This window comes from Caretta caretta, chromosome 2, assembly GCF_965140235.1.
Source record: "Caretta caretta isolate rCarCar2 chromosome 2, rCarCar1.hap1, whole genome shotgun sequence".
NCBI lineage: Eukaryota > Metazoa > Chordata > Testudines > Cheloniidae > Caretta > Caretta caretta.
In genome coordinates, this window is record NC_134207.1 from 235,066,637 (window position 1) to 235,084,774 (window position 18,138).

At 47.0% G+C, this 18,138-nt stretch overlaps 1 protein-coding gene across 13 annotated transcripts in view; it reads left to right on the forward strand.

Moving 5' to 3' along the window:
- Nucleotides 1–18,138, forward strand: part of KIAA1217 (KIAA1217 ortholog) — a 531,293-nt gene that overhangs the window by 267,289 nt on the left and 245,866 nt on the right. Inside the window, exon 1 of one of the 13 annotated variants that reach the window (XM_048837872.2) lies at nucleotides 2,756–3,043. The exons of the other annotated variants lie outside the window; for them this stretch is intronic. Coding sequence (XP_048693829.2) covers nucleotides 2,974–3,043 — 70 coding nt within the window. The 5' untranslated portion in view covers nucleotides 2,756–2,973. Of the gene's footprint in view, nucleotides 1–2,755; nucleotides 3,044–18,138 lie in introns of those variants that run through there. 13 annotated transcript variants of the gene reach the window in all.

Below are 18,138 nucleotides of genomic sequence, written 5' to 3' on the forward strand. Positions count from 1 at the left end.
ACCTCCCTCTTAGCACAGGGAAAATTCACAATCTAAAAACAAAAGATAATCTAACATGCCTTGCCTTATTTACTTACTCTTTTTGCAATATTGAGACTCATTTTAGGATGATTTTAGGAGAAGGAGTTTTCTGACCTGATGCTTCTCTGCTTCCCCAGGGAACACATAAACAAAGCCTTCCCCCCAACCCAGATTTGAAAGTATCTTCTTTCCCCATTGGTCCTTTTGGTCAGGTGCCAACCAGGTTATTTGAGCTTCTTAACCCCATACAGGTAAGGAGGAATTCTAGGCTACCCTTAGCTCTATGGTTCTGAGCAGCTAACACCTCCAGGCTGCTGCTGGCCACCAACATAAGCCAGCCGCCTCTGGCTACAATGCAGGCAGGAAGGGGTTAAGCCCTAAGGCAGCATGGTGCACCAAGGCCCAGGGCACCTGACTGCAGGGCCTTCAGCAAACCCAGACAGAGAGGTGGCTCAGCAGGGGAGGGTGTCTGGAGGACAGAGTAGCCCCGTGCTCCCTGGGGGCAGGACCCGGGGGTTGGGGTGGGATGAAGAGGGTGTTAAGCCCCTGCTGCTGTGGAGCATGCACATTTGGGGTGTGAATAGGTTGGAAATTGCTTCCCCCCTCCCACTCCAGAGCTTAGTTGAGGAGTGGAGAAGCTTCCCCATGCCAGTGCTGTGCAGGGTTTTGGCTCATTCAGGACTTGGCTTCTCCTGGCCAGCACCCCAGGCCAGAGGGTATTGGGCTTTCCCGGGGTGGTGGCCCAGCCAGAGGCAGTGCAGGAAGGAAGGGGCCTGCTAGCCAGGCTGTTGGTGAGCTGAGTGCTCTGACCAGCGGCTGGTTCTTCACACAATGCTGAGAGTGGCATGCGTCCCACCAGGGGGGATATGGAGGAGCAGTGGGGCTCTGGGGGATGAAGGGGCAAAGCAGGGAGAGGACAGTGAGAGGGGGAGCACGTAAAGGGCTGATGGGTGGGCAGCAGAGGCAACACGTAACCGGCCGCCGCCTGGCACCTGCCCACACTCACCAGCCACCACAGCTCAGAGCGCGCAGCCAGTGCGGGCCAGAAACGGGACGGGGACGGGGCCCTGCTGGCTGAGAGCCGGCACGTATTGGGGCTGTGCTGACAGATCACTGGGGGAGTGGCCAGCCCCGCATGCTGCATCTTCGCCCCACCCCAGCTTTGCCCACCCACCCACCCCCATTGTCAGCCACTGGAGCCCTCCATTCACCGCTGGTGGGCGGGTGGCTGGCGAGCAGGGATCCGGCCAGCAGCAGGACCCACCAGTACTGACTGGGGGGAGACGGAAAATACGGGACAATTTGCCCATATTTAAGAAAAAGTCAGAACACCTGCAGGAGGGCTTAAATACAAGACTGTCCCTTTAAAAATGAGACGTCTGGTCACTCTATCCATATCAGTGTTCAGTCCTTTTCTCAATCCTGTGAAACTGTTGGTCTCAATGATGTATTGTGGCAATGTTCCCCAGGGTTTTTATTTAAGAATTCCTTTTTTATTATTATTACATTTTTGTCTTTCCATTTCATCGACTTAAAGCCTATTGAAATCAATGGGAGTTTTCCCATTTATTTTATGGGCTTTGCCTTTATACCTCCTCAAAAGACAGTAGACTGGACCCCCTGATTGACCTTCTGTGTTCTATTAATTCTTTTGCATATCTTTATCCCATCCTTTTATTTGTCTCCTCTGTGAACTGAATAGGCCCAGTCTTTTCAATCTATTTTCATGAAGAAGTTTTTCCATATCTCTCATAATTTTCATCACCCATCTCAGAACCACCTCAATTTCTTCTCTAAACTTTCTGAGATGAGGTGTCTAGAAATCAGTCCTAGATATCTCCAACATTAACTAGCCTCTGTTTTTCCAGGACAGTATCTGAGTTTGAGAGATTGTATTTCATTAGCACCTCAGCCCCCCATTCATTCTTAAATTCCTTCAGAACTCTTGGACAGATTTCCCATCTGATCCTGTTGACTGCTTGTGCCTTAATTTATCAGTTTGTTCCAGCACCTTGTCTTTTCACATCTCAATATCTGACAACACCTCTGTTTTATTACCTTAAAAGAGTAGGTTCAGGTTTGGTATGCTCCCAAAAATTAACTGTGGTGGAGACTGATGCAACATCTTTATCTTCCTCAATAACTGCCTCATGACACAGTGTGTCTACTGTATCTCATACAGACTTCTAATTTCTGAACTACTGAAAAATAATCACTTGATATTTATTTGTATATCTTTGACTTTCCTCTTCAAATTCTATCTAAGCCAGATTTCCATCTTATATATTGCTCTCTGTGGTTTACACTCAGTTCTATTGGTTTCACTAATGTAGGATTTATATGTCTTAATTACATTCTGCTTGGTTCCTGAGCAGCTTGAAAGTATTCCACAGATAAAAATCCCTCAGTTTTTACATAATGAATTACTTTTAAACGGCACATTAAAAAAAGACACCGGAGCATTTATCAGGATGTTTGTGGGCTCAGTGGTTATGTGTTTAAAAAATATTCTGTGGAATGGCTTTGTCCCATGACAGAGATTTAGAAAGCTAAGGATTCAGATTCCAGCTGAGATTCAGGCCTATAATCTTGTTTGAAATGTTCCCTTTCATAATACTACTTGGCTGCAGTATATCTGTAGTTGGGAGCAGTGGAAAACAAGCCGGCTAGAGTCCTTCCCGCAGAAAAGACCATCACCTGTTGGGGCCCTCACTGAGAAGTGTTCAGGGACTATTCCAGCAGCAACAGCAGCAAAAGCAGCAGCCTCTGAAAGTACTGCCCACCATTCCATAACGGATACTTGTACTTCTGGAATGCACTTCATTTTTTAAATGAACTTTGTACTGTAGAGAAGGCTAGTTTTCTTTCTTTTCTCCTGGAGGCTGCTTCTGGTAGTTTTTAAACCTGCAGTTTAAAAGTTTTCAAGGAAAGCTTGTGAAGTAGGCAGGGACAATGGAGGAAAATGAAAGCCAGAAATCTGAGCTGTGCCTGGCTTGTTCAACAGACAGCAGACAGATGAAGGGTAAGTAACAGAATCAGTCAAAGATGGAGTTACATTTAAACACGTCCCTCATTGCTGCTTTTTATAACTAGAAGTAGAGGGAATAAAAAGTGTGCTTCTTGTGCATGTGACTTTTGAAGGCTTGCCTGATACTTTGGGGATTTTTATGTTTAACTTTCTCTTTGGAGAGATTTTTATTTAAGAGCTAAAGCAGAGTGTATATTGATGTCACATTTTGTGACACACTAAGCAGTGTGATATGGAGTGTGATCCTTCCCTAGGGAAGGATAAATACTATCAGCTACCTTTTAAATTCTCTATACTCCAACAGCAGAAGCAGAGAAACACTTCATTTTATAGAAGCAGTACTGAGATTACAGTTTTTTTTCGATTCCTATTTTAGAACACACAGATCTACAGTAGATTGTCATGAGATGAATTTACTTTGTGTGGAACAAGGTGGGTTGATTTTGGAATGAAGCCAAGAAATTACGAGCATGGTTTTCATGTAAGGTCAGCTGTGGTGCATTTGTACAATTACCATTGCACTGTATTTTGTCTGAAACCTAATGCAAACAGTTTCCTGATGAATTTTTATGTAGGGTATTCCACTCTGTACAAACATTCAGGTGGCATGACAGATATCTAATCTAAATTTATCTCTTATAAGTATTTATAGAACACCAATCATGGTAGCTTTTTGAACACTTCCAATACACATGCATGTTGTATTGTGTTTCTCATGCAGATTTCAGTGAAACGTATATGCTCCTGTGTTTGTATAAAATAAACATAATATGTTTGGGTATAAATGGCAATTGAAAATATATTTTGGTATTTCACAGTATTAAAAGTCAGTAATATCTGTGAATATGTAGCATACTCGGAAAAAGCATATAATAAACAAAACTCCAATGTGGTCATTAGTACTGTTTGACATTCTGCCAGATCATAGCGAATATGTGAGCAATGGGTAACTCATAGTCCATCCATATCGTTCGGGTGTGTGTATTCACGCACCTTTGTGTGTATGGAGAACAAAACGTTCACTAAAATGTGTTCCTGAATTGCAAAAAGAAATAACATGCTTTTACCATACTATCCATGCAAAATATACTGATATTCATGTGATGGTAGAAAGCCGAAGTAAGTCTGGACTAGCTCCTGAAACTGGAAGATCCAGGTCACAACAATTAATCCAAAAGATTATCATGATGGATTATCATGGACATACCACTTGTAGGCCAAAAATTAAGTTAAATTAATTTTTCCTGTAAGTTTTCTCCATTAAATTATATTTCCTGTAGTGATGGATGAATCTCAGAAAATTTTGAATTTGGGTTTAATTCAGATAAGCACCCAGTTCAGATTTTCAAGCCTTTTGAGCACTATCCCAGTCCCCACAAAGCCTTTATCCAGTCATACAACACATCCCATTCGTCCTCCCTCCATCCACCATGATAGCAGACCTTCTTAAAGAGGAAGGTCCAGCAACCCACTAATTTTTCAAGTAAAAGGTCTCCTCTTCAAGAGCATGATAGGCTTATCATATTCGTACCTCTGGCATCCTCAGAACATTCTCTCTCACCTACCCCTTTTTAAGGGGTGATACATTTATCCTCCTCCTGCCTACAACCCATGCAGTCTTCTAGGGACAATCAGATGATCCTTTACCCATTAGAAAGTTTTCTGGGAGGATGGTTGTTAAACTGACACTTTCCTCAATGCCCTCTCATTCCATATGTATTTTCTAAGGTGTGGAAAGCCTGCCCATTCTGCTACTTAGTAGTAGCAGGATCCAGAAACTTGCTGTTGGATTCCGCTGCTTCTGATACTGTGATCTTCACATGCACCTGGAGCTAAAATGCCCCAGTGTGCATTGTAGTATTTCACAGTCCCTTCTCTTGCCTTCCCCCAAGGTGACCTGCCACCAGGTAAGAAGTGCAAGGGAAGTACATTTAGGAGGAGATTTGAGAAGGGGCTCTGTAATGCAGACATTCCAGAGCTTCAGAAAGGGTTAGAGTTCAGTTTGGTCAGTTTCAGGCGGGGGTGGGGGGTGGGGGGGTTATTTTATCCAAATTAGTTTGCTGGATTCTTAATCAATGTAAATTGTGCACCAAAAGAAAGCAGTAGGGACTGCAGTGTTTTGTAGTATGTTACATGTCTGTCGATGCCATGAAAAGAATGTGTCATGTAACATATGTATTAATAACATAACCTAGACATGGCAAAGGTAACAATTAGTTTGCATTTGTTTCTTTTCAGTTATGTGTGGGAAAAACTGTTACATTTTGGATAATTTTAGGAATTCAGTGTTCTTCTCTTACATGCAGTGCTAAAGGCTAAAAAAAGGCTAACATAGCACCATGTCTTTTGGTTCCTTCTTGAAGTCTTCATATATAACAAATAATGATAAAACACTTTGGTTTGGTGTTTCTGAGTCTCTTCATGCTAATAGATGAATCTTTAGATATCTCTTAAGAACTCAGGTGCGGAGCATGGATAGGTTTTGCATGAGATGTAGAGCAGGATTACAAAATTAATGAACTTTCTGTTGTGTTTTGTGTTGTACACGTTAAGGTAGATCTACACTCATGGCAGTGTGTAGAGTACAGATGCCGCACACCTGGATAGCATCGGTATAAATAACAGTGTAGACAGTGAGGGACAGCTTAGGTGAGTAGAGTGCCCTACGTGCCTGAACCCTAGGGTGTGTATGAAACACAGCTCTCTACATGCCCAAGCAGTGCCTCCCATGTCTGTACTTCTGTTTTTGGCAGTGTAGTCTCTCACTGTCTGCCTGCAGCCACAGCCTTTCCCCACTGCAGTGAAAGGTTCTGTAAGCAAGGAAAGGCTCTGGCCTGGGAGAGGCAACAGGTGGGGAGCTGCCGGAGTCTTTACTACCGGAGCTTTTCCCTGCTGCCAGAGCTTTCACTGCTGCATGTAGTTACACACCACAGTGGCAAGTGTGAACGCAGCCTGCTTTTCACTGTGGCATGTAGCTACACGTGCCCTACATGCCACAGCAAATGTAGAAAAGGCCTGTATTGTATCCTCAAGGAAGTGCTCACAGCTGCTATTGTGACCCTTACATTAGGGGGTTTGTGTGTGAGGGGTATATACGTAGCCATGCTTATGCCTAATACTCAGACATCTGAGATGGCCCCTATTCAACCAGAAATACAGAACGTCTTTTTGCCTGGCACTTCCATTTCAACAAGTTCAGAAATATAATATCTGTATTTGGAGTGTGATGGATTAAAAATGCCAGATTATTCCTCTTACTGGAGATCCACTGATGTGGGTGCACAGCCTACAAAAACCTTTTGAACCATTGATGCATTTGGGATAGGCACATTTCTTTATTACAAACAAAATACTCATTTTTACCACTTCTTTCCAACAAATCTCAGTGCATCTGGTGGTAGGATTTCTCCCTGAGTTTTCAGAAAGCATCATCACAAAGTTATTGAGGTTGGGAGTTTTTGTAATTAAGTTACACATGGAAAATTTGCGTTGTCCAATAGATCTCAACATGTGTAGCTGCAGCTCTGATGTTCTGACGTTGGAGACACTTTAGGAATGCTGGCTTGCTCAAAATCAGCTAAAGATTTAAAAACTGCATTGATTGTGTGTTTTTGGTTTTGCACATATTTAAAGGAACACATTAAGGAGGCAAATTTAGTATGAAAGTCTAGCTTTGAACTCTAGGGCTTCCTACGGAAGAAGTGTATTGCCAGTTCCCAACATGTATGCAAGACAGGTAAAAAAAAATGTTTATCACTATGAAGGAGTGTGATGTTCTGAGTCTGCAGCACATTATCTTTCTGTAGCTTTTATGTAGTGTTTCTCTTTACGAGAAAGTTTGAATTTGGATGCAGATCTAAACTTCTCCAGGGTTAGGAATATTAAGAACATAAGAATAGCTGTGCTGGGTCAGACCCGTGATCCATTTAGCCCACTATCCTGTCTTCTGACAGTGGCCAATGTCAGGTGTGTCAGAGGGAATGAACGGAACAGACAATCATCGAGAGATCCATCTCCTGTCATCCACTCCCAGCTTCTGGCAAACAGAGGCTAGGGACACACAGAGTATGGTGATGGGTGTGGAGCTGTTTGGGTTCAAGATTTAGGTTCAGCCTGTCACAGAGAGAGCAGCCAAATTCATACTTCTCAAAGTTTGGATTTGGGCTTTTATTTCAGGCCTATCTCTACTATAATAGGTATAATGATCTATAAGTAGAGAACACTGTTATTACTATAGTGTCCACAAGTGTGCTAAATCAGTGGTTCTTCTTTGAGTGCTTGCTCATGTCGATTCCAAGTAGGTGTGTGTGCGTGTGTGCCACATGCACAGTCATTGGAAGGTTTCCCCTCAGCAGTACCCATCGGGTCAGCTGTGGCGCTCCCTGGAGTCGCGCCTTCATGGCAGTGTATATAGGGTCCCTGCCTACCCACCACCTCCGCACTTCTGTCTTACCGCCAGTGACGGTCGTTGGAACAGCTCTTCTCTTGCTACAGCAAGCGATCTCCTAGTGGACTTTTCTTGTTGTACCTGTAAATAGTTTGACAACTTAGTATTAGTTAGTTCTAATAGTTCATAGTTAGTTTAGATACATTTTAGTTGGGGGTTCCCCCCCCCCCATGTTTTCTGACCAGGGTATGCGGGTCCTGTCAGAAGCCTATGCCAAAGGGAGACCCACATGACTCCTGCTTAAAGTGTTTGGAGGAAGCACATCAGACTGAGAAGTGCCAAATCTGTAGAGGCTTCTGCCCAAGGACTAAGGCCATGTCTACACTTATCAGGGATCGATGTTCCTGTGATCAATGCAGTGAGGGTCAATTTTGCAGGTCCAGTGAAGAGTGGTCTCTGGTAGACTCTGGTACTCCACCGGAATGAGAGGAGTAAGATAAGTCAACGGGAGAGCGTAATGTAGACACTGCAGTAAATTGACCTAAGCTACATCGACTCCAGCTAACTTAGGTCGACTTACTGCAGTAGTGTAGACAAGGTTTAAGAAGGAGAGGGACTTTAGGCTGAAAGTGTTCCTCGTGGAGTCAGCCCCAGCCAGCACAGGAGCTGGGAGCTGTGGAGCGCACCAGTCTCACTAAGGGTATGTCTACACTACGAAATTAGGTCAATATTATAGAAATCAATTTTTAGAAATCGATGTTGTACAGTCGATTGCGTATGTCCATACTAAGCGTATTAAGTCGGCGGAGTGCGTCCTCACTACCGTGACTAGCATCGACTTACGGAGAGGTGCACTGTGGGTAGCTATCCCACAGTTCCTGCAGTCTCCGACGCCCATTGGAATTCTGGGTTAAGAGCCGAGTGCCTGACGGGGAAAAACATTGTCATGGGTGGTTTTGGGTACATGTCGTCAGTCGCCCCTCCCTCCGTGAAAAGCAATGGCAGACAATCGTTTCACACCTTTTTTTCCATGCGGACGCCATACTGCTTTCGGCAGACTGTGCAGTAGGACTGCTAACCGTCATCATCCACCACTTCTGCTGCAACTCTGCTCTGCTGCTATTGTCTCAATAGCGATTTCTTCATATTGTCTGTCATGGGCTCCCGGGTACGTGTGTTCTTCCTTGGGAAATGTGCGCGGTACTAACCATCGTCCTCCACCACTTCCGCTGCAACTCTGCTCTCCTGCTCTTATGAATCCACCTTGCAGTTCCTCTCGTCATTCTGTGTAAATATCTATTCTTGTGACATCTGTCGTCAACCACCGCTTCTGCTACAACTCTGCTCTCCTGCAGACACCATACCATGGCAAGCATGGAGCCCACTCAGATCACCGCAGCAGTTACGAGCATTGTAAACACCTCGCGCATTATCCTGCAATATGTGCAGAAGCAGAACCTGCAAAAGCAGGCGAGGAGGCGACAGCAGAGAGAGTGAGGCGGACATCCGGGGAAGTCCCGGATGACTGGAAAAAGGCTAATGTAGTGCCAATCTTTAAAAAAGGGAAGAAGGAGGATCCTGGGAACTACAGGCCAGTCAGCCTCACTTCAGTCCCTGGAAAAATCATGGAGCAGGTCCTCAAAGAATCAATCCTGAAGCACTTGCATGAGAGGAAAGTGATCAGGAACAGCCAGCATGGATTCACCAAGGGAAGGTCATGCCTGACTAATCTAATCGCCTTCTATGATGAGATTACTGGTTCTGTGGATGAAGGGAAAGCAGTGGATGTATTGTTTCTTGACTTTAGCAAAGCTTTTGACACGGTCTCCCACAGTATTCTTGTCAGCAAGTTAAGGAAGTATGGGCTGGATGAATGCACTACAAGGTGGGTAGAACGCTGGCTAGATTGTCGGGCTCAACGGGTAGTGATCAATGGCTCCATGTCTAGTTGGCAGCCGGTATCAAGTGGAGTGCCCCAAGGGTCGGTCCTGGGGCCGGTTTTGTTCAATATCTTCATAAATGATCTGGAGGATGGTGTGGATTGCACTCTCAGCAAATTTGCGGATGATACTAAACTGGGAGGAGTGGTAGATACGCTGGAGGGGAGGGATAGGATACAGAAGGACCTAGACAAATTGGAGGATTGGGCCAAAAGAAATCTGATGAGGTTCAATAAGGATAAGTGCAGGGTCCTGCACTTAGGACGGAAGAACCCAATGCACAGCTACAGACTAGGGACCGAATGGCTAGGCAGCAGTTCTGCGGAAAAGGACCTAGGGGTGACAGTGGACGAGAAGCTGGATATGAGTCAGCAGTGTGCCCTTGTTGCCAAGAAGGCCAATGGCATTTTGGGATGTATAAGTAGGGGCATAGCGAGCAGATCGAGGGACGTGATCGTTCCCCTCTATTTGACATTGGTGAGGCCTCATCTGGAGTACTGTGTCCAGTTTTGGGCCCCACACTTCAAGAAGGATGTGGATAAATTGGAGAGAGTCCAGCGAAGGGCAACAAAAATGATTAGGGGTCTGGAACACATGAGTTATGAGGAGAGGCTGAGGGAGCTGGGATTGTTTAGCCTGCAGAAGAGAAGAATGAGGGGGGATTTGATAGCTGTTTTCAACTACCTGAAAGGGGGTTCCAAAGAGGATGGCTCTAGACTGTTCTCAATGGTATCAGATGACAGAACGAGGAGTAATGGTCTCAAGCTGCAGTGGGGGAGGTTTAGATTGGATATTAGGAAAAACTTTTTCACTATGAGGGTGGTGAAACACTGGAATGCGTTACCTAGGGAGGTGGTAGAATCTCCTTCCTTAGAGGTTTTTAAGGTCAGGCTTGACAAAGCCCTGGCTGGGATGATTTAACTGGGAATTGGTCCTGCTTTGAGCAGGGGGTTGGACTAGATGACCTTCTGGGGTCCCTTCCAACCCTTATATTCTATGATTCTATGATTCTATGGACACAGACTTCTCTCAAAGCACGGGCCCCGGCAATTTAGACACCTTGGTGGCAATGGGGCAGGCTCATGCTGTGGAACGCCGGTCCTGGGCCCAGGAAACAAGCACAGACTGGTGGGACTGCATAGTGTTGCAGGTCTGGGATGATTCCCAGTGACTGTGAAACTTTTGCATGCATAAGGGCACTTTCATAAAACTTTGTGAGTTGCTTTCCCCTGCCCTGAAGCGCAAGAATACCAAGATGAGAGCAGCCCTCACAGTTCACAAGCGAGTGGCGATAGCCCTGTGGAAGCTTGCAACGCCAGACAGCTACCAGTCAGTCGGGAATCAATTTGGAGTGGGCAAATCCAATGTGGGGGCTGCTGTGATCCAAGTAGCCAACGCAATCACTGAGCTGCTGCTATCAAGGGTAGTGACTCTGGGAAATGTGCAGGTCATAGTGGATAGCTTTGCTGCAATGGGATTCCCTAACTGTGGTGGAGCGATAGATGGAACCCATATCCCTATCTTGGCACCAGACCACCTTGGCAGCCAGTATGTAAACCACAAGGGGTACTTCTCAATGGTGCTGCAAGCACTGGTGGATCACAAGGGACGTTTCAGCAACATCAATGTGGGATGGCCAGGAAAGGTACATGACATTCGCATCTTCAGGAACCTTGGTCTGTTTGAACAGCTGCAGGAAGGGACTTACTTCCCAGACCAGAAAATAATGGTTGGAGTTGAATTACCTATAGTTATCCTTGGGGACCCAGCCTACCCCTTAATGCCATGGCTCATGAAGCCGTACACAGGCACCCTGGACAGTAGTAAGGAGCTGTTCAACTACAGGCTGAGCAAGTGCAGAATGGTGGTAGAATGTGCATTTGGACGTTTAAAAGCACGCTGGCGCAGTTTACTGACTTGGTTAGACCTCAGTGAAACCAATATTCCCATTGTTATTGCTGCTTGCTGTGTGTTCCACAATATCTGTGAGAGTAAGGGGGAGACGTTTATGGCGGGGTGGGAGGTTGAGGCAAATCGCCTGGCCACTGATTAAGCGCAGCCAGATACCAGGGTGATTAGAAGAGCACAGCAGAGAAGCTTTGAAAACCAGTTTCATGACTGGCCAGGCTAGGGTGTGACAGTTCTGTTTGTTTCTCCTTGATAAAAACCTGCCCCCTTGGTTCACTCTACTTCCCCGTAAGCCAACCGCCCTCCCCGCTTCAATCATTGCTTGCAGAGGCAATAAAGTCATTGTTGTTTCAAAATCATGCATTCTTTATTAATTCATCACACAAATAGGGGGATAATAGCCAAGGTAGCCCGGGAGGGGTCGGGGAGGAGGGAAGTACCAGTGGGGTGGTGGATGAGGGGAGGAGGAAAGGACAAGGCCACACTGCACTTCAAAACTTATTGAATGCCAGCTTTCTGTTGCTTGGGCAGTCCTCTGGGGTGGAGTGGTTTGTTGCCCGGAGGGCCCTCTACCCCTGTGTTCTTGGGTGTCTGGGTGAGGAGGACATGGAACTTGGGGAGGAGAGCGGGCGGTTACACAGGAGTGCAGTGGCGATCTATGCTCCTGCTGCCTTTTCTGCAGCTCCACCAGATGCCGGAGCATATCTGTTTGATCCCCCAGTAGCCTCAGCATTGCATCCTGCCTCCTCTCATCACACCGCCGCCACCTCTCCTATTGCTCCCACAACCTCTCGTCTTGCTTGTCCCTCCTGTCCTCGTGTTCATTTTCTGCTTTCCTGGATTCTGCCATTGTTTGCCTCCACGCATTCTGCTGAGCTCTTTAAGTGCAGGAGGACTGCATGAGCTCAGAAAACATTTCATCGTGAGTGCATTTTTTTCACTGCCTTATCTGCGCTAGTCTCTGGGACAGAGATGATAGGGGGAGCGTTGAAACATTTGCAGCTGCGGGAGGAAAAAAAGGGAGAGTAGTGTTTAAAAAGACACATTTTAGAGAACAATAGGTAGACTCTTTCATGGTGAACCAAGCTGTTAACATTACATAGCACATGTGCTTTCGGTACAAGGTCGCATTTTGCCTCTTATATTGAGAACCTGCCAGTTTGGTGTGAGAGATCACACACGCAGGGCCGGGCAACAGAATTCAGCTTGCAGGCAGCCATGGTAAGCCACAGTCTTTCGGCTTCTTCAACCTTCATAACACGCGGGAATGGTTTCAAACAGCACCACCCTCCTTTTCCATACCATGCACCCGTTGGGTTGGCCATTTAAAAGGAGGGGCTGCGGTTTTCTGGTTAATGTGCAGCAGAAACTCAACTAACCCCCCTCCCCGCGCAATTCTCTGGGGTGATCACTTCACCCCTCCTCCCACCGCATGACTAGTATCAGGGAAGATCCTTGCCAGCCAAACGCGAACAGCTCAGCGTGAACGCCTACCCCCCCGCACTGCGTGGCTAAAAGCGGAGATGATTTCTTTTCAGCCACAGGAAAACAGCCCAGCAGGAATGGCCACCTCTGAATGTCCTCTTAATAATGTCCCTGGAGGATTTCCGCTCCATCCCCAGACACGTTAACAGACTTTTCCAGTAGCTGTACTGGCTGCGAATGCATCCCAAGTCTTCAGGGCAAATTAATCATTAAACATGCTTGCTTTTAAACCATGTATTATATTTACAAAGGTACACTCACCAGAGGTGCCTTCTCTGGCTTCATGGTCTGGGAGCCCTCCTTAGGAGGGTTGGAAGGATATTGGCTCCAGGGTGATAAATAGTTCCTGGCTATGAGAACAGTTTCTCTGCTTTCCTGTTGTGTGCTATCCTCCTCATCATCATCTTCCTCATCCCCAAAATCCTCATCCCTGTTTTGTGAGACTCCCCCCATTGCAGGGGTCCATGGACAGTGGTGGGGTAAGGGATAGGGGCACCCTCTAGAATTGCATGCAGCTCATCATAGAAGCGGCATGTCTGGGGCTCTGACCCGGAGCGGCCATTTGCCTCTTTGGTTTTTCGGTAGGCTTGCCTGAGCTCCTTAATTTTCATGCGGCACTGCTGCGGGTCCCTGTTATAGCCTCTGTCCTTCATGCCCTTGGAGATCTTTTCAAATATTTTGGCATTTTGTCTTTTGGAATGGAGTTCTGATAGCATGGATTCGTCTCCCCATACAGCGATCAGATCCAGTACCTCCTGTTGGGTCCATGCTGGACCTCTTTTGTGATTCTGGGACTGCATGGTCACCTGTGCTGATGAGCTCTGCATGGTCGCCTCTGCTGATGAGCTTGCTACGCTGGCCAAACAGGAAATGAAATTCAAAAGTTTCCGGTGCTTTTCCGGTGTACCTGGCTAGTGCATCGGAGTTGAAAGTGCTGTCCAGAGCGGTCACAATGGAGCACTCTGGGATAGCTCCCGGAGGCCAATACCGTCATATTGCGTCCACACTACCTCAAATTTGACCCGGAGATGTTGATTTCAGAACTAATCCCCTCATCGGGGAGGAGTACAGAAATCAATTTTAAGAGCCCTTTAAGTCGACAAAAATGGCTTCATCATGTGGACGGGTGCAGGGTTAAATCAGTCTAGTGCTGCTAAATTCGACCTAAACTCGTAGCGTAGACCAGGGCTAAGAGAGGCCATGGCGCTGAGAAAGGACTCTTACTCCAGAGACCCTCTGCACCATCATTCTCCAGCACCAAAGACCTCCTCCAGTGCAAGTGCCCGGCACCACTCCCATTCACCGGTCCCACACAAAAGACAGACTGACAGAGGTTGCTCTCCCACTAGAGCAGTGGAGCGAGGAGGCATCAGCGGGGTGTGTCCCATGCCAGGACACCCTGCTCCGGCTCTGACTCAGCCAGCACCGTCGACTCTGGACTCTCAGGGAAGTCCGTCGAGTCCAGTTCTAGTGGAATCCCTGATATGGGACTGTCAGGAGGACGACTTAGACCTTCCCTCTACACCGGACACCTTTGAGGCAGCTAGCAATAATTGCCTCATAGCAATAACGGCGCAGTCCCCCATACAGTCACCGGCTCCAACACCAACATCACAAAGGGGCACAGTGCCTTCTAAGGGCAAGCCAGTGATGATGCGACACTGCTCGCCCTCACCTCAGCTCTGCTCCCCATCACCATCTCGCTCCGCGCTGCCTTAGCACCAAGGTCGGAGTCCTCGTCATACTTGGAGGCAGTCATACGTCTCTATGCAAAGCCGGCACTATTCTCGGCATCGCTCCAGACAAGAGGAAGGGTAGCCATGGTCTATGATGCCATGGCCACCACAGTGGCAGGTGCTGACTCTATGGCCCTTCTGCACCCCATGGGTCTATCACCAAGCCCAAGGGTCGGGGTCCAGATTCTTGTCAGTGGTTTCGGAAGCCCGGGCCCCTCCATCATCATCGTCTTTAGTCTGGGAACTTCCACAAGGCAAAGAGATAGGTATGCAGGCTGGCATGTTTTGAGACCGCAGTGTGACCTGGCACCGGGGCCAGTACTGAGATGAGCATGGGCCTGGAAACCAGCACCGCTCCCAGCACTACGCAGGTCGTTCAGTGCAGAGGGGATCCCCGCGAGCCATAGGATCAGGAAGACCCAGTGCCACCACGGGCATCATCCTCCCCTGATGAAGCAGTGGTGGGCACATCAACCACGCTGCTGGCCCTGGACAACAGATCCCACCAGGAGTTGCTCAGAAGGGTGGTACAGAATTGGGGAATGCAGGCAGAGGAGGTGTCGGAGGAGACCGACCCCGTAGTTGACAGTCTCGTGCCTGAAGGTCCCTTGAGGGACCCCTCATTAAGACCATCCATAACACTACGAAAACGTAGCAAATGCCCACCTCTCTTCCCTCCCATTGCCAAATGGGTGTAGAGAAAGTACTTTGTGTCTTGAAAAGGGTATGACTATCTGTTCACTCATCCTCAGCCGGGCACTCTGGTGGTGGATGCTGCCAAACAAAGGGAAAGGCAAGGACAACCGGGATGAACTCCTAAGTCCAAGGAAGCAAAGAAGCTGGATCTCTTCGGTAGGAAGGTGTATTCTACCAAGGGGCTCCAGCTGTGCATTGCCAACCAGCAGGCAGTGCTTAGCTGGTACATTTTTAATGCTTTGAACATGTCCAAATTCAAGGAGTTACTGCTGGCAGACGCCGCTCTGCGTTTGCTGCTGTCCTTGAGGAAGGCAAGGTAGTTGCGAGGACCTCCTTACAGCCTCCCTAGATTTGGTGGACTCGGCAGCCTGTACTATGTCGACAGTCATTGCTATGAGAAGCAGTTCATGGCTTCAGGTGTTGGGATTCCTGCACGAAGTCCAGCAGACAATTCAGGACTTGCCTTTTGACTGTTTAGGGCTTTTCTTGGAGCAAACAGACTCTAGGCTCTACAGCCTGAAAGACTCATGGGAGACTCTGAAGTCTCTGGGGCTTCATATGCCAGTCCTACCCAGAGGAAGCATTTTACATCACAGCCTACCACTTGCTTCTACCCTGCTCCCCCTAGACAGGACTACAGCAGGAAGTGGGGCAGGAATAATAGATCGAGGACCTCTCAGACCAATGTGTCTTGAGCATGGTAGTATTGGGATATTCTCTCCAATTCTGTTCCCTCCTACCTTCCCACCCTCCTTCCCCATGCCTCTTCAAAGACTCTTCTCAGGTGCAATCATTGCTACTACTCAGGATGGTAAAGGAGGTCCCTCTAGAGTTCAGAGGTAGGGGTTTCTATTCCAAGTATTTCCTAATCCCGAAGGCCAAGGGTGGGCTCAGATTTATTTTAGACCAGCAGGAGAGTGGGGTGGGGGGAGAGAAAACCTTTTGTAGTGATAAACACCCATTTTTCATGATTTGTGTGTATAAAAACAAACATCTTCTGTATTTTCCACAGAACGCATCCGATGAAGTGAGCTGTAGCTCACAAGAGCTTATGCTCAAATAAATTGGTTAGTCTCTAAGGTGCCACAAGTACTCCTTTTCTTTTTGCGAATACAGACTGACATGGCTGTTACTCTGAAACCTGTCATTTTAGACCTGTGAAACCTCAGCAGATTCAGGAAGAAGATAAAGTTCCGCATGGTTTCCCTGGCTTCCACTGTCTCCTCCCTGGATCCAGGGGATTGGTACGACATCCAATCCCACCATGGGATCTCAACCTGGTGCTTTCAAGGCTGATGGGACCCTCCTTTTGAGTCCCTAGCAGCTCGCTCCTCTGTCTTTCCTGGAAAGTGGCATTCCTAGTGGCCATAACTTCTGCCAGGAGGGTGTCTGAGCTCAAGGCCTTGACGTCCAAGCCCCCTTGTACTGCTTTTTTTAAGGACAAGGTACAGTTGCTGTCGCATCTGGCCTTCCTCCCAAAGATAGTTTTGCAATTCCATGCAAATCAGGACATTTTCTTCCAGTGATCGTCCCTAAGCCACATGCTAGTTAAACCAAGAATGGATGCTCCACTCCTGGATGTCAGATGTGTGTTAGCTTTTTACATTGAAAGGATGAAGCCGTTTTGAAAGTCAACACAGCTCTTCATTGCAATTGCTAAGTGGATGAGGGGGCTCCTGGTGTCCTCCCAAATGATTTCATCATGGATCACGGCCTGTATCAGGGCATGCTACAATTTAGCAAAGATACCCGCCCCAGCATTGACAGCACACTCCACAAGGATGTGGGCATCCTCAGCGGCATTCCTGGCACAGCTCCCCATTCAGGGCATCTACAGGGCACCAACATGATCATCAGTCCACACCTTTATATCAACTACGCCATTACTCAGCAGGCTAGAGACGATGCAGCATTTGGCAGAACGGTGCTGCAGTCTGCGACTGGGTGAATTGCTTGGGAGTCACCGACTTGGAATCAACATGAGCAAGCACTTGAAGAAGGAAAAACGGTTACCTATCTTTTGTAACTGTTGTTCTTTGAGATGTGTTGCTCGTGTCCATTCCAAGACCCACCCGCCTTCCTTCTGTCAGAGCATTTTGGCAAGAAGGAACTGAGGAGTCAGCGGATCGGCAGGGACCTATATACATCACCATGAAAGCACGACTCCAGGGGCTCCGCAGCTGACCCGATGGGTACTGCTAGGGGAAAAACCTCCCAACCACTTTGCAATGCAGCATGCGCACACCTACTTAGAATGGACATGGAGCAACACATCTCGAAGAACAACAGTTATGAAAGGTAGGTAACCATTTTGTCTCAACTTTTCCAGAGTACTACCCCTTTCAGGAGACTGATTTTTCTTGCATACCCCCAAGTTTCACCTCACTTAAAAACTACTTGCTTACAAAATCAGACATAAAAATACAAAAGTGTCACAGCCACACTATTACTGAAACAATGCTTACTTTCTCAGTTTGCCTGTTTGAAATTTTAGATTGTACTGACTTTGTTAGTGCTTTTTATGTAACCTGTTGTAAAATTAGGCAAATATCTAAATGAGTGAATTGATGTACCCCCTGGTTGAGAACCACTGTGCTAGGTAGCTCACAGAAAAGTCCTTTCCTCTGAAGAACATGCAATCTAAGGTGAAATCAATGGGGGTCCACCAACATGTATCTTACTGCATGGTGAGGACCTAAATGGTGGATTTGTCAGACAAGTGGGAATGGTATCAGGAGCAACTGGGTGACCTGTGTGCAGGAGGTCATAAAACATAAAGTCCAATTCATTGATCTAATAGTTCCTTCTGTCCTTAATATTAATGAATCTATGAAAGTTGGGAGAATGTATCGATTCCCAAAATACAGTAACATGCAAAGGGATGTGTTTAGAGATCTACTGGGAGTGCTTTTAGTGAACTTTTAGTGAAATAACTTT